We start from the raw sequence: 15,057 nt of genomic DNA, 5'->3' as shown, positions 1-15,057 counted from the left end.
CCCAGATGGCCCTGGCCCCATCTCTGCCTCCGACGCAGAGCTCTCATCCGGACCTTCCCCAGACACCAGGACTGGCCCATGGTCCTCCCCAGCCTCCACACTGTCCGACTCCACTGCTAGCTCTGCGGGCTGCTGGCGGACCACAACATGTAGAGGAATTTGAGGAGGTGCTTGGTTGTTTGGTGCATGGTTAGTTATTCCATGCAGATTTTTTTTTTTTTGAAAATGTATTTGTAAAAAATAAAAAATAAATCAGAAAACGCTCAATGTGGAGGGGTTTAACAAAGCTTTGTGCCTTTTTCCTTGCAATAGTGGCATCTCTGGACACAGTAAATGTAATTTTTCCTCCTTTCTGCTGACAGCATTTGATGTGCGCTGGTCTCTGGTGCCTTGTGGAAGGAGATGCTTCTTGTAAAACCAAACTGGATCCTCCTTTGGACGGGACAGAATGTGGGGCTGACAAGGTAGAACCTCTGGAGAAAATCAACTCTACTTTGTAGAATTTGGTATTCAACGCATTCTGATGCAAAAATTTTGTCCCGGTACTCGTAGTTTGTTTGGTACTCAATGCACAAGCTAGAAATGCACAAGCTAGAACTTGCCCATGTCGGCTGCCTTATGACTCACTATATTATTCCTTATAGGAAAAATAGAACAGAACAGAACAGAACAGAATAGAATTCTTTATTGGCCAAGTGTGATTGGACACACAAGGAATTTGTCTTTGGTGCATAAGCTCTCATAACATAAAAAAAAAATACATTCGTCAAGAATCATAAGGTACAACACTAGAACTTGCTCATTAATAAGAACAATGAGTCTGCTTACAGGAAGGAAGTACAAGGGCTGACATTGTGGTGTAATGAAAATAATCTCACACTTAACACCACAAAAACTAAAGAATTTATAATTGACTTCAGGAGGAAGAGAGATGTACATCTACCACTGTACATAAATGGTGAGGAGGTGGAGAGGGTGGGTAGTTTTAAATTTCTGGGCATTTATATCTTGGAGGACCTCTCATGGACTATGAATGCTAACATGCTTGTGAAGAAGGCACAGAAGTGGCTGTACTTCCTGAGAATGCTCAGGAAGATAAATCTATCTCAGCATCTACTTCTGTCCTACTATTGCAGCACCACTGAGAGTGTCCTGACATACGGCATTCTTGCATGGTATGTGAGCAGCTCTGTAGCGGACAAAAAGGCTCAGAGAATCATTAAAACTGCCCAGAATATCATCGGGCTCCAGCTACCAGCCCTGGACGACATCTTCGAATCTCGGTGTTTGAGGAAGTTGCATAACATTCTCAGAGACTCTTCCCATCCTGCTTACAATCTTTTTGGACTGTTGTCTTCTGGCAGAAGATACAGAACAATTAAAACTCGGACCGCACGTTTTCTGAATAGTTTTTATCCCAGAGCTATAATTGCACTCAACAATGAACTAAAGGGCCATCATCAGTGAGCTGTTGGACAGTATTACTTGGTCTGTTGTATGGATGTTTGGGTGGTTTAGGGGTGGGGAATTATGGGGGTGGGAGTGTGTTTGGGGATTATGTGTGTGGGACCTGGTCTTTGGGGGTCAAGTAAATTTTGTTGTATGTGTATACTATGTATACACATACAATGACAATAAAGTTTATTTACTTATTTATTTTTATTTAATGATAGCCATAGGGTACAAATAAGTAATCAAATCATACTAGGAAACAATCAATACAAATCATAAGGATACAAGCAACAAAGTTACAGTCATACAGTCATAAGTGGGAGGAGATGGGTGATAGGAACAATGAGAAGCGTCGCAGTTCTCAACTAGCCAAACCAAGATTTTTCTATTTTCATTCTAGTGGTGCCGAATGGGGGAGTGTGTCAGTAAAACCCCCATCCCTGAACACATTGATGGTGATTGGAGTATCTGGAGTCAATGGAGCATGTGCAGCCGGACGTGTGAAACTGGAGCCAGATTCAGGCAACGCAAATGTGACAACCCTCCGTAAGTTGACTCATTCCGATGAGAATCTAAACCTTTAAAGCATGTAAGGGATGCACTGAAAGATGTATTCATAGGAAGCCCAGCCCATCTGCTTCTCTGCTACCTAATTCAGAAGTAACTGATATGGTGCCTGTTCAAGAAGAAGAAAGGGAGAAGGAAGGAGGAGGGAGGAGGGAGAAGGAGATGATGGAGATGGAGATGGAGATGTGGATGGTGATGGTGATGGAGATGGAGGAGGAGAAGCAGAAGGAGGAGGAGGAGGAGGAGGAGGAGGAGGAGGAGGAGGAGGAGGAGGAGGAGGAGAAGAAGAAGAAGAAAGAAGAAGGAGAAGGAGAAGGAGAAGGAGAAGATTTTAATAGTGGACAATCATGCTGTAAAGCACCATTGCTTTTATTTACAATAAGGCTTTTGGGCCAGAGGTATTTTTAGAAAATTAAAAGAAAGCATGGTAAAGGCTGAAGCCCAGTGCTTTACTTGGAATTGTTCTTCAAACAATAGAAAGCATTTGGAGAGTCTGGACTTAAAACGAAGAACAGTCTTCTCAGTTTTCATTCCTGTATGTTTCAGAATGGCAGCTATTTTCTGGATAAGTCAAACCACACCCGTCTCCATCACAGCTATTATTTGAAAGCCGTTTCACCACTCAGTTAAATCTCACTTACTGACTCTCAGTTACTCAGTTACTCACTCTCACTTACTCACTCTCTACACTTAACAAAGTGTAGGCGAAGAGCAGACAGAGCTGAGGAGGGGTGGAGTTAAACATGCCATCAGCTTAGAGTCGTTACATTGCCACAAACTATCCAAGTCCAACTCCTCTTGAATTCCATTGACCCTTATCTGGTCCCAATTTAGTATTGAATTTTAGTTGACTAGATTTTTTTTTTATTGACAGCCTAGACAGGGGTCAGACAAGAGATATTTCAGCCCACAGAAGGAATGGGAGAGTGGAAAGCATCTTAGAAAGAGACCCTCCCCCCTCCCTTGGTTCTCTGAAAAGTACCAGTGGGGAAAGTTGAGAAATGCATTCAGATTTGCAAGTTTTTGTTAATGTAACCTTACAATATTGGTAGTGTTAGAACTCATGGCTTCCTGCCTGGACTATCTTGAAGGGCTGACAGATGATTTTTGGAGAGCACGTTGTAAGCACTTGGCCACATTGTGTTTGTCAGTCACAAAGTATCCCCCTCCAAAGCATTTTGCTTTCCTAGGACTGGTAAATCTTCTCTGCATTTTAGCAGATGACCTTGGCTGATCTTGAAAAAGCTAAGCAAGGTCAGATTTTATTAGCGCCTGAATGGGAGGCCACTAGTCAATCCCAAGGGTGTCAGTTGGATTGGGATGTTTAAAAAAAACATCCTGAATGAAAGTATGGAAAACCACTTCTGTATCGCTGCCATGAATAATTGGCACAGTTTGGGAAGTGTTATTGTGAGCCTCTCTTGAAAAATGGTTCTGTTCTACATTCAAGCTTCAGAAAAAATCTCTACCGATCTCAGCTAAGACTGTTTTAAAACTTAAGTGCGTATAACAACAACAATATATATATATATATATATATATATATATATATATATATATATATATGTATGTATGTATGTATGTATGTATGTATGTATGTATGTATGTATGTATATGTATATGTATATGTATACACACACACACACACACACACACACACACACACTCAATTCTGGGCTTTTTTCCTTTCTAGCAGCTAGCAAGATACTATATAGATACTATACCTTTAGTATAGCAAGATACTATATAGATACTATACCTTTACAGGGAGGATACATAAGATATGGGTGTGGCCTACTGATGAAAGCAAACGAGCTAGAAATAGATCTATATAGGTCTCCCACCTAGCAGGAAGAGCTTGCTAGCTGCTAGAAAGGAAAAAAGCCCAGAATCGAGTGGATGTGATTCTACTGAGCTGGTGCTGCAGAAAAACCTTGGTTACGTAGGGAAAACTTGGCTAGAGGAAAAACACACATAAACCCTATGAAGAAGTAAGAAAATAGATATATACATATACATATACATATACATATACATATACATATACATATACATATACATATACATGTGTGTGTGTGTGTGTGTGTGTGTAAAACTTGTGGATCTGAATGTGATTTGAGGACAGATGATCAGTGGCTGTAAATCTGCATTAAGGACAGTCAGCATTGCCAATCTCAGCTTCTTTTAGTTGCTCATTTTTCCATTCATAAATTCCGTTTGGCCCCTTCTTTCTTTACTAAACCGAGTCACTTAAAAGCATTTGCAAGATGTATTTTACATACTTTATGCATGGTCCACTTTTTTGCTTGCCATTTTGGCTATTTGCAGTCCTGGTTTTCGCGAATTCATCTTTTGTTGATACAGATCTTCCGCAATTTGAGTTGTGTGTGTGTTTTAAATCACTAAACAATATTTCAAATTTCAACGCACAAGTTTGGAAAGAGCACCGGATTCCGGTTTGTCAATTGCCTCAAAAATGTAAAATAAACAAGTTTGCATTAAATGTGAAGCACATCTTCATTTTCAATCTCTGGTAGGTAGGATGACCGTACCTGAATGAATTGTGCCCTCTGTAGTTTTAAGTCCTGATTTATTGTCTTTATTGCCTTTTTTGTCCCCCCCTGTCCTGGCTGCTATTCTCATTAGTCCGTATGGATGTTTTCAGAAAGGTGTATGAAATCACCAGAAGTCAAATTCATCTCAAAGGAAATCCTTTTTTTTTTTTTTGCTTTGAATTTGTGTTCAACTCATTGATCCCTTAATAAAGTTTCAGATTATTAATCATCCCCCAGGTATTGTATTGTATGTACAGTATTGTACATACAGTATTGTATAAAAATCATTTCGTAAACACTATTCTAACTAATAGTACTATGAACAATAACAGTAATAATAGATAATTCAAGGCACTCTCACTGATGGCTGACATCAGACCCTGGGTAAGAGTCTCACTGTTAGCTCCTCAAACTATGGAGCTCTACAAAGATCCCCAAAATTATCCCAATCAACTTTTTATCATTTATTGGCCACATCTTGACTCCTGGACATTTACTGTCCCCTTGGAGACTCCTATAAATCTTTGGGGGTTGACTTGGTCCACTTTGGGGAACCCTAGTCTAGAACCATAGATCCAGGGGTGAAATCCAGCAGATTCTGACAGGTTCTGGAGAACTGGTAATGGAAATTTTGAGCAGTTTGGAGAACCGGCAGCAGAAATTTTGAGTAGTTCAGAGAACCAGCAAATACCACCTCTGGCTGCCCCAGAGTGTGGTGGGAATGGAGATTTTGCAATATCCTGTCCCCAGGAGTGGGGAGGGAATGGGGATTTTGCAGTATCCTTCCCTTGCCACGCCCACCAAGCCACGCCCACCAAGCCACGCCCACAGAACCGGTAGTAAAAAAAATTTGGATTTCACCACTGTCATCAATCTTTTGTGGATAACGGGATAGAAACCAATGCAAGCTGTCTATATTTTTCTCCCTTAACAGGCCTGGCCCTGGAGGGAAGAACTGCCAAGGAGCAAGTGTGGAACACACTGTGTGTGAAAACTTGCCGTGTCCTAGAGGAGTGTCCACCTTCCGAGACCAACAGTGTCAATCTCAGGACCGCTCGACCAACAAGAAGAAAAGTTTATGGACGGCTGTCATCGTGGATGGTAAGTTTCAGCAGATGAAAACACTATGTTTTGTAGACAGTGGTACCTTGGTACTCAACTGCTTTGAAACTCATCGAATTTGGTACTCAACGCATTTTGATGTCAAAAATTTATCCCGGTGGTCATCGTTTGTTTGGTACTCAATGCACAATCTAGAAGTTGGACCATAAGAAAGGCTAAGCACCAAAGAATTGAGGCCTTTGAACTCTGGCGCTGGAGAAGACTCCTGTGAGTCCCTTGGACTGCAAGGCGATCCAATCGGTCAGTCCTAGAGGAGATCAACCCTGACTGCTCTTTAGAAGGCCAGATGATGAAGATGAAAGTCCATAGGTGAAATATTGCTCCTATTTCTTTGCTATCCTTCAGCTTCTGAATTTCTCCGAGGCCTCAGAAAGGAAATCTTTCTAAACCAGGGGTCGGCAACCTTAAACACTCAGAGAGCCATTTGGACCCATTTCCCACAGAAAAGAAAACACTGGGAGCCACAAAACTCTTCCAGTGCCTATTTCCTGAGCAGCCACAAAACTAGCATATGTAGTTGAATTAAAGATTCTGTTTTCTTCTGAAACTTTTCTTTTCTTGGATTTATCCATGGTTGGCCCACCGGGGGTCAAAAAGCTTAATAAATTGCGCGTCAGTGGGTGTCGCACATTGGCAGTTGTGACGCGTATTTTGAGCGACAGGGAGCCGCAGCAGACGGATAAAAGAGCCACATGCGGCTCCAGAGCCGCAGGTTGCTGACCCCCATTCTAAACTATATTCATGGAAGTCCAAGAATCTCTGAGCACTTGTTTTGCAAGATAATTCTGGGTTTCGAGAAAGCTTGATGTGGGTTTGAGTCCATTCAATATCACAAGCCTTCTTGAGGAATCAGGAAGAGAAATTGACAGAAAGAGATCTCAGATGCTACATTGAAGCCAAAGCAAAAAGTACTACTCAGTCAAAATACTTACACATGTAAATAGAAAAGAATATAAACTTTTCACTCTTTATAGTTTCTACTTGCAAATCTCAGTATTATGTAATTTTTTTCCAATTTCTTGACTTCAACGTAACAGTCCCTTGGGAAACATACATCAGACAACCAAATATTGTTTGGTCTAGTGCGTTAGGCTTCTGGTGTTGATCAAATTTAAAATCCCATAAGGATATTACTTTGTAAAGCCTTGGTAAGGCCACACTTGGAATCCTGCATCCAATTTTGGTCGCCATGATGTAAAAAACATGTGGAGACTCTAGAAAGAGTGCAGAGAAGAGCAACAAAGATGATTAGGGGACTGGAGGCTAAAACATATCAAGAGCGGTTGCAGGAACTGGGTATCTCTAGTTTAATGAAAAGAAGGACTAGTTTAATGAAAAGTTTAATGAAAAGAAGGAGTAGGAGAGACAGGATAGCAGTGTTCCAATATCTCAGGGGCTGCCACAAAGAAGAGGGAGACAAGCTATTCTCCAAAGCACCTGAGGGCAGGACAAGAAGCAACGGGTGGAAACTAATCAAGGAGAAAACTTAGAACTAAGGAGAAATTTCCTGACAGTAAGAACAATTAACCAGTGGAACAACTTGCCTCCAGAAGCTGTGAATGCTCCAACACTGGAAGTTTTTAAGAAGATGTTGTCTGAAGTGGTATAGGGTTCCCTGCCAAGCAGGGGGATGGACTAGAAGACCTCCAAGGTCCCTTCCAACTCTGTTAGTCTATATTATCATCATTATTCTCATCTTCCCTATTACCTATCCCCTTATCTTCTTATGACTATAACTTTGTTGCTTATCACTATTGTTGTATATACATTGAGAGCTTAAGCACCGGAAACAAATTCCTTGTGTCTAATCATACTTGGCCAATAAAGAATTCTATTCTATTCTATTCTATTCTATTCTATTCTATTCTATTCTATTCTATTCTATTCTATTCTATTCTATTCTATTCTATTCTACTCTACTCTACTCTACTCTACTCTACTCTACTCTACTCTACTCTACTCTACTCTACGCCTATGCCTATTTCTATTTCTATTTCTATTTCTATTCCTATTCCTATTCTATTCTATTCCATTCCATTCCATTCCATTCCATTCCACTCCACTCCACTCCTCTCCACTCCTCTCCTCCCCTCCCCTCCCCTCCCTTCCCCTCCCCTCCCCTCTCCTCCCCTCCTCTCCTCTCCTCTATTCTATTCTATTCCTCTGTTGTTGTTACAATAGAAGAGAATATTTGTAGCTCTGGGTTCAACTGTGGAATCTTTGGTGCTCTCTGAGCTCAGTGGTTTTCTTGTAGACGTTTCGTGATCTGAAGTGGGTAATATCATCTGTTGTTTCTCTTTCAGAAAAACCTTGTGAGCTATATTGCTCTCCGTTTGGGAAAGACTCTCCTGTGTTGGTGTCCGATAGGGTTATTGATGGTACACCCTGTGGACCTTATGAGACTGACCTCTGTGTTCATGGCAAGTGCCAGGTGGAGTAATTTTTTATTGTTCGCTATTTCATCTGAACTAACATCTAAATATACTGTGATCCTGAGTTTCATGAAAGGGATGAAAGCCACTGAAAGCAAATAGTTTAATCATATTTATGGAAAAAATGCAAGGCTGTAGCTATGGAATAAAGTAAGTAACTATTCCCCTTACTTCTAGATGGAAAAAAACTGATACAGACATTCAGTTGCTATATGTCCTCATTGTAGGATTCCAAGATTTTTTGTCATTTTTTTGCTATGTGCAAGAAATGGATAGAAATAAAAAAGGGATGCGGTGGCTCAGCAGCTAAGACACTGAGTTTGTCGATCGAAAGGTCAGCAGTTCAAATCCCTAATGCCGCGAAATGGGGTGAGCTCCCGTTACTTGTCCCAGCTTCTGCCAACCTAGCAGTTCGAAAGCACGTAAAAAATGCAAGTAGAAAAATAGGGAACACCTCTGGTGGGAAGGAAACAGTGTTCCGTGCACCTTTGGCGTTTAGTCTGGCCACATGACCACGGAGATGTCTTTGGACAGCACTGACTCTTCAGCTTTGAAACGGAGATGAGCACCGCCCCCTAGAGTCGGGAATGACTAGCACATATGTACAAGGGGAACCTTTACCTTTAGAAATGGATGGTGTTATCTTTTAATAGTTTCATTATAAATTGGAAGGCATTAAGAACCAAGCACTAAGAACCAGAGTTTCAAAAAAATGCTTTGAGCTTTGTATTAAACATGATTGAAAAAACTGTATATAGAAAATCCTTTGCAAAATTGAGGTTTGGCACCTATTACAATTCAGGAGGAATTTTGTGATAGCAAAATCATGGTCACTACAGATACCCTAGATTTGCTTTTCTTTGAAGGTCCCTCATTTGAACTCAAAGAGGAGTTTCTTAGAGGAGAAACATCTTGAATTCCCTGTTGATGAGAGACTGGCAGTGCTGCTCTGCTAAATTCAGTGTTTTGGGGTGGGGAACTAGTACAGGAAACAGAATGATGGCAAGTACCTTTATCAACTTGCACATTACATTGGCATGTCCAAGACAGGAAGCCCAACCTGGTCCCACAGAAATCTCTTGCAGTGACTAGGGGAGACAGAATGTCAAACGTAGGAAGTGCCTTCCCTCAGCTCAGCAGATGGCTGGTTGACCTATTGAATCCATTGGAAAAAATCTCAAAGTTCATATCACTAATTACATTATTTTGTTTTTAAAAAACCCAGAAAATATCAGTGTCTTAACCCAGGACTTTCTACACATAGGAATCCTATGCTCTGCCAGTGTGCTGGTGGACATGTTTAGATTCTGTGGTGAGAACTCTGACAAAATCCCTGCGATCCAGGGAAGTTGCCTGTTCATAATTTTGCAGACATGGTGGATTCGGCAGCCATGAAACACTCATTTATGAAAGCAGAGTGGTGAAGTTAACATAAAATATAGAATAATAGAGTTGGAAGGGACCTTGGAGGTCTTCCAGTCCAATCCCCTGCTCAAGCAAGAGACCCTATACTATTCTGGAGAAATGGCTGCCCATCTCTTTTTGAAAACCTCCAGTGATGGAGCACTCACAACTTCTAGAGGCAAGTCATTCCACTGATGCATTGTTCTCATTGTCAGGAATAGAAAATAACAGAATTGGAAGGGACCTTGAAGGTCTTCTAGTCCTGCTTAGACAGGAAACCCTACACCACTTCTAACAAATGGTTATCCAACATCTTCTTAAAAGCTTCCAGTGTTGGAGCATTCACAACTTCTGGAAGCAAGTTGTTTCACTGATTCATTGTTCTAACTGTCAGGAAATTTCTCCTTAGTTCTAGATTGCTTCTCTCCTTGATTAGTTTCCACCCATTGCTTCTTGTCCTGCCCTCAGGTGCTTTGGAGAATAGCTTGACTCCCTCTTCTTTGTGGCAGCCCCTGAGATATTGGAAGACTGCTATCATGTCTCCCCTAGTCCTTCTTTTCATTAAACTAGCCATGCCCAGTTCCTGCAACCGTTCTTCATATGTTTTAGCCTCCAGTCCCCTAATCATCTTTGTGGCTCTTCTCTTTTCTAGAGTCTCCCCATCTTTTCTCCTTGCTTCTAAATTGGATCTCTCTTGGATAATCTTCTACCTATTATTCTTGTTCTGCGTCCAGGAGCTTTGGAGAATAAGTCAACTCCCTCTTCTCTGTGACAGCACCTCAAATACAGGGAGACAGCTATCATATCACCCCTAGTCCTCCTCTTTGATAGGCTAGACAGACCTAGTTCCATCAATCATTCATCGTATGGTTTATATCATAACATATGGTTGCTTCCTTCTACCCCCAGAAGCCTACTTAGATGCTCTCAAGTACCTTTCATTGCCTATATTTTTTTCTAGATAGGAGGGCATACCTCCAAAAGAAAGCAATGTGGTTCACAATATTAAGTGGATCAATGGTCTATAAGATATGTTTTCTTTATGTTTCATCTGAAGATATTAAAAGTGAAGGAAAAAACGAGTAAATTTCTGCCCTATTGTGTGTGTTCTCTTGTTCTTATCCTGTAAGAAGCCTGCTAAGGTTGGTTAGAACAGAAGGGATAAAAGAAATAGAAGTTCATATCCTAGGAAGGAAAACCCCATTCTCAAACCACTTTCAACACACTCCAAAAATTTTTTTAAAAAATTGACATTAGATAAGCACTTGGCAATTTTCCCATTTTCATCCACTTAGGAATAGCCAAGGTACAAATAATTATCCAGACAGTTCTGTGTGCCCAAAGAGGTTGCTGACATATTTGACAAGTATTAGCCTGTTCCACCCTATAGCAAACTATTTTTTTTAGAAACTGGGGACAGCTTCAGAAACAATTTGCAGAATGCCTCAAGAGCAGGAGAGTAAATTTCCCCCAGGGATGGGCAAACCATTGGACTTCTCTAAATAACTTTTTCAATTCTGCCCAATGTTGGTAGTTTTGCTCTTATAACTTAATTTTTCTCCTCCAGCATCACAAGAAGAGATAATGAAATTAGTAGGATATGTCTTGAAGATTCCCTTTTTTTCCATGAAGCAGTATTTCAGAGGCGAAAAGATATAAGTTGCTGCTTTGTCTGTCTTCCAGCTAGGTGTGCCTATTTACAGAAAACATCTAAAATTCAAATTTTGGAATGTATTTCTTTTGTTGGGAACGCCAAAGAAAAATGAAGTCAAAGGACCTAGGATCTTCCATAGAGTAGTGGCCAAAATTGTGGAAATCTTTTGGGAAAAGTGTATTTTCTAAAACTAGCTAATAACACCCCCCCTTTTTTTTGGGGAGTAGTAGTACCCTAAAATTATATATCAATGGAAAGATAATTGAATCAAGAATGTAATGCAATAACTTTTATGAAGGATTTGTTATTAGAATAGCAGTTACAGTATAAAGAAGAAAAATGAAACACACAGAAAAAAACAAAATATACAAAAATGATCACCATAGAAAAAATGAGATATACAAAAATTATCAGCACGTTGGTTAATACTTAGTTGGGTAACCTATAGCATGAATTACGGCCTTACAACGTCTTCCCATGGAGTGAACCAAGTCTTTTAGTTCTGCAGCTGTTCTAATGTGAAACCAAGATTGAAGGATTGCTTCTATTATCTGGGTTTTATTGCTGGGTCGTTTCTGACTAACAAGTTTCTTTAGTCGGCTCCATAGATTTTTCAATTGGGTTAAGGTCTGGGCTATTCCAGGCCATTCCAGCAGTGGAATAGGATTATCTTGAAACTCAAAAAAAAAAAAAAAAAAGTGGTGTTATTAGCCCTCAAACCTCAAAAATACACTTTTCCCAAAAGGTTTCCACAATTTTGGCCACTACTGTAAGTATTCCCTAGTTTGCATTCCTGCTTAGTATTTGTTGAAGAACAGATATCAGTTCATTCATTCATTCATTCAATTTGTATGGATGCCCATCTGCCAAATGACTCTTTTTGTTAGAGAAATTAATGTATTCCGTGACTTTAATTCAAATGGCTACCAAACTTCTTTTATTAGTGGAATCCTTGCCTCGTTGCTAGCGTCAGTCATTTTTACCTCCGTTACGTAATTTATGTCTATTTCTATACTGTGCTCTGAGCTCTTTTGTAGGCCTCTCTGCAACAACTGATTTTATTTATGTTAATATCTAATGGGTTTTTATTGTTATTTTTACATGATTCAGTAAATAAATATTGTCTGAAGGTATCAATTGTAATTTTTAATATGGTAAATATCTCTTGAGATGTTGATAGATAGATGGATGAATAGATAGATAATAAAGATGATAATAACAACAACAACAACAACAACAACAACAACAGAAACATGTAACAGTGATACCCATTGTCATTGGAGCACTTGGTACTATGTCCAAGAATTCTATAACATACATCAGCAAATTGCAGTTTCCTGCAATAACACCAGTGGAACTGCAAAAAAAATGCGCTACTTGGAACATCGTACATCTTAAGAAGGTACTTGGTTGATACTTAGGATGCTGGCAGCAACCCGTATCAACCATTAGCACCAGTCAGTGGTATTTGTGATGCATTTTTGGATGTTCAGTTGACTGAGTTTCATATTTAATGAATAAAGATAATAATAATAGATAGATAGATAGATAGATAGATAGATAGATAGATAGATAGATAGATAGATAGATAGATGAAGGTAAAGGTTCCCCTCGCACATATGTGCTAGTCGTTCCCGACTCTAGGGGGCGGTGCTCATCTCTGTTTGAAAGCTGAAGAGCCAGCGCTGTCCAAAGATGTCTCCGTGGTCATGTGGCCGGCATGACTCAATGCCAAAGGCACACGGAACATTGCTACCTTCCCACCAAAGGTGGTCCCTATTTTTCTATTTGCATTTTTTACATGCTTTCGAACTGCTAGATTGGCAGAAGCTGGGACAAGGAATGGGAGCTCACCCCGTTACACAGCACTAGGGATTCGAACCGCTGAACTGCCAACCTTTCGATTGACAAGCTCAGTGTCTTACCCACTGACCCACTGCATCCCTCTAGATCGATAGATCGATAGATCGATAGATCGATAGATAGATAGATAGATAGATAGATAGATAGATAGATAGATAGATAGATAGATAGAGTAGATACCCGTAGATAGAAACTGGTAGATAGATGATAGATGATAGAAGATAGATGATAGATAGATAGATAGATAGATAGATAGATAGATAGATAGATAGATAGATAGATAGATAGATAGATAGATACAGTAGATAGCCGTAGATAGAAACTGGTAGATAGATGATAGATGATAGAAGATAGATGATAGATAGATAGATAGATAGATAGATAGATAGATAGATAGATAGATAGATAGATAAGAGAGAGAGAGAGAGAGAGAGAGAGAGAGAGAGAGAGAGAGAGAGAGAGAGAGAGAGAGAGATCTTATACAAAAAGAACAGAAGTTCTTTTGAAATCCTCTATAATTTTTAAAAATGGAAAGGGATTTTGAGAGCAAAAAGTTTAAGAATCCCTACTCTATATGATTACTAGAGTGTGAACAAGTGCTGACAGTTGGAAGAATTTGCTACAGTGATATCATCTTGGCACGATCAAATTTCAGAATGACACTTAACAACGGCAATATTTATATTTATATACAATCTGCTATGGCAGGCTGAGCATACGGGAAGCATTATAGTACTCTATGAAAGGACATTGTCATATTTTTATTTTTTTACATGAGGCAGTAATTACAGTTGTGCTAGTGAAGTAACACCCAAAGCTGTGGATGGGCTCTTTCCCTGAGGAATTTTAAAAAGCTTTGTTGAAAGCACCCTATCGGTATTTGGGTAAAAATTCAGATTGTGTGTCAAGAGAAATGACATAACTTTTTAAAAAAATAATATAGGGGAGTTAAGCCAAAAGCCCTGATCGATTTCACGCTTTTGAGCTGATAGAACATTTAATGGGAATTGCCCCATGTAGTTTGAAATTGCTTGCAGATCCCAAAATACAAGAAACGGGATTCTGTGCTGAATATCCTGAACCCAGATAAATAACTTTTGATCTGTTTAGGCTGTATTTCTTCAGAGTTATTCTGCTGTGGCCACATAGCAATGTTGGGTAAGGTCATAATCAGTGGAGGGGAAGCAGAGATGGGTTTCAGAAGGTTCTGACCAGTTCTGGAGAACCGGTAGTGGATGTTTTGAGTAGCTTGGAGAACCGGTAGTAAAAATTCTGACTGGCCCCGCCCCCATCTATTCTCTGCCTCCCAAATCCCAGCTGATTGGGAGGAAATGGAAATTTTGAGTAACCTTCCCCTGGATTAGGGAGGGAATGGAGATTTTACAGTATCCTTCTCCTGGAATGGGGTAGGAATGGAGATTTTATAGTATCCTTCCCTTAGCAATTGACGTATATGTATGCCAGTTGCAGTGTGCCATAGTCATTTGATCACTATTTAAATCCTTTCCAGCCAGCTTCCAACAAGTGAAATCAATTGGAAAAGGTGGATTTGGTTAATGACTTAAGAACCACAGTGGTTTCCTTAATAACTAGGTTAAAAGGTTGTAAAATCAGATGCGACTCACTTAACTGCCTTGCTTAGGAATATAAAATCTGGTATCTGCAGCAGTTGTAAGTTGACAATTACCTTTATTTCTGAAATTGTCCTTCAAATGAGTATCCAGGATTTACCCTCCTTTAGAAATCTCTAAAGGAGATTAAATATCTAAAAATCTCTTTTTGTTATGACAATAACGGGAAAAAAAACCCCTCTTGATCCCCATTAGAAAATCGGCTGTGATGGGATCATTGGATCCTCTGCCAAAGAAGATCACTGTGGCATTTGTAACGGAAATGGGAAAACCTGCAAAGTGGTGAAAGGTGACTTCAACCATACGAAAGGGATGGGTGAGTAATTTTTGCACTTAGGAGGATTGGAAGATCCTAATTTAGCATAACACATCATCAT

At 39.9% G+C, this 15,057-nt stretch overlaps 1 protein-coding gene across 4 annotated transcripts in view; it reads left to right on the top strand.

The window, feature by feature from the left end:
• Positions 1-15,057, top strand: part of ADAMTS17 (ADAM metallopeptidase with thrombospondin type 1 motif 17) — a 165,518-nt gene that overhangs the window by 97,007 nt on the left and 53,454 nt on the right. For all 4 annotated transcript variants that reach the window (XM_060694810.2, XM_060694809.2, XM_087878323.1 and 1 more), the window contains exons 11-15: positions 363-464; positions 1,853-1,998; positions 5,509-5,675; positions 8,000-8,127; positions 14,876-14,996. In XM_060694810.2, coding sequence (XP_060550793.2) covers positions 363-464; positions 1,853-1,998; positions 5,509-5,675; positions 8,000-8,127; positions 14,876-14,996 — 664 coding nt within the window. The remainder of the gene's footprint in view (positions 1-362; positions 465-1,852; positions 1,999-5,508; positions 5,676-7,999; positions 8,128-14,875; positions 14,997-15,057) is intronic.

Source organism: Pantherophis guttatus, chromosome 13 (assembly GCF_059756535.1).
Source record: "Pantherophis guttatus breed Tessera chromosome 13, ASM5975653v1, whole genome shotgun sequence".
Lineage (NCBI taxonomy): Eukaryota > Metazoa > Chordata > Lepidosauria > Squamata > Colubridae > Pantherophis > Pantherophis guttatus.
Note: the sequence above shows the minus strand (reverse complement) of the source record. Positions and strands in the feature narration are given on the sequence as shown.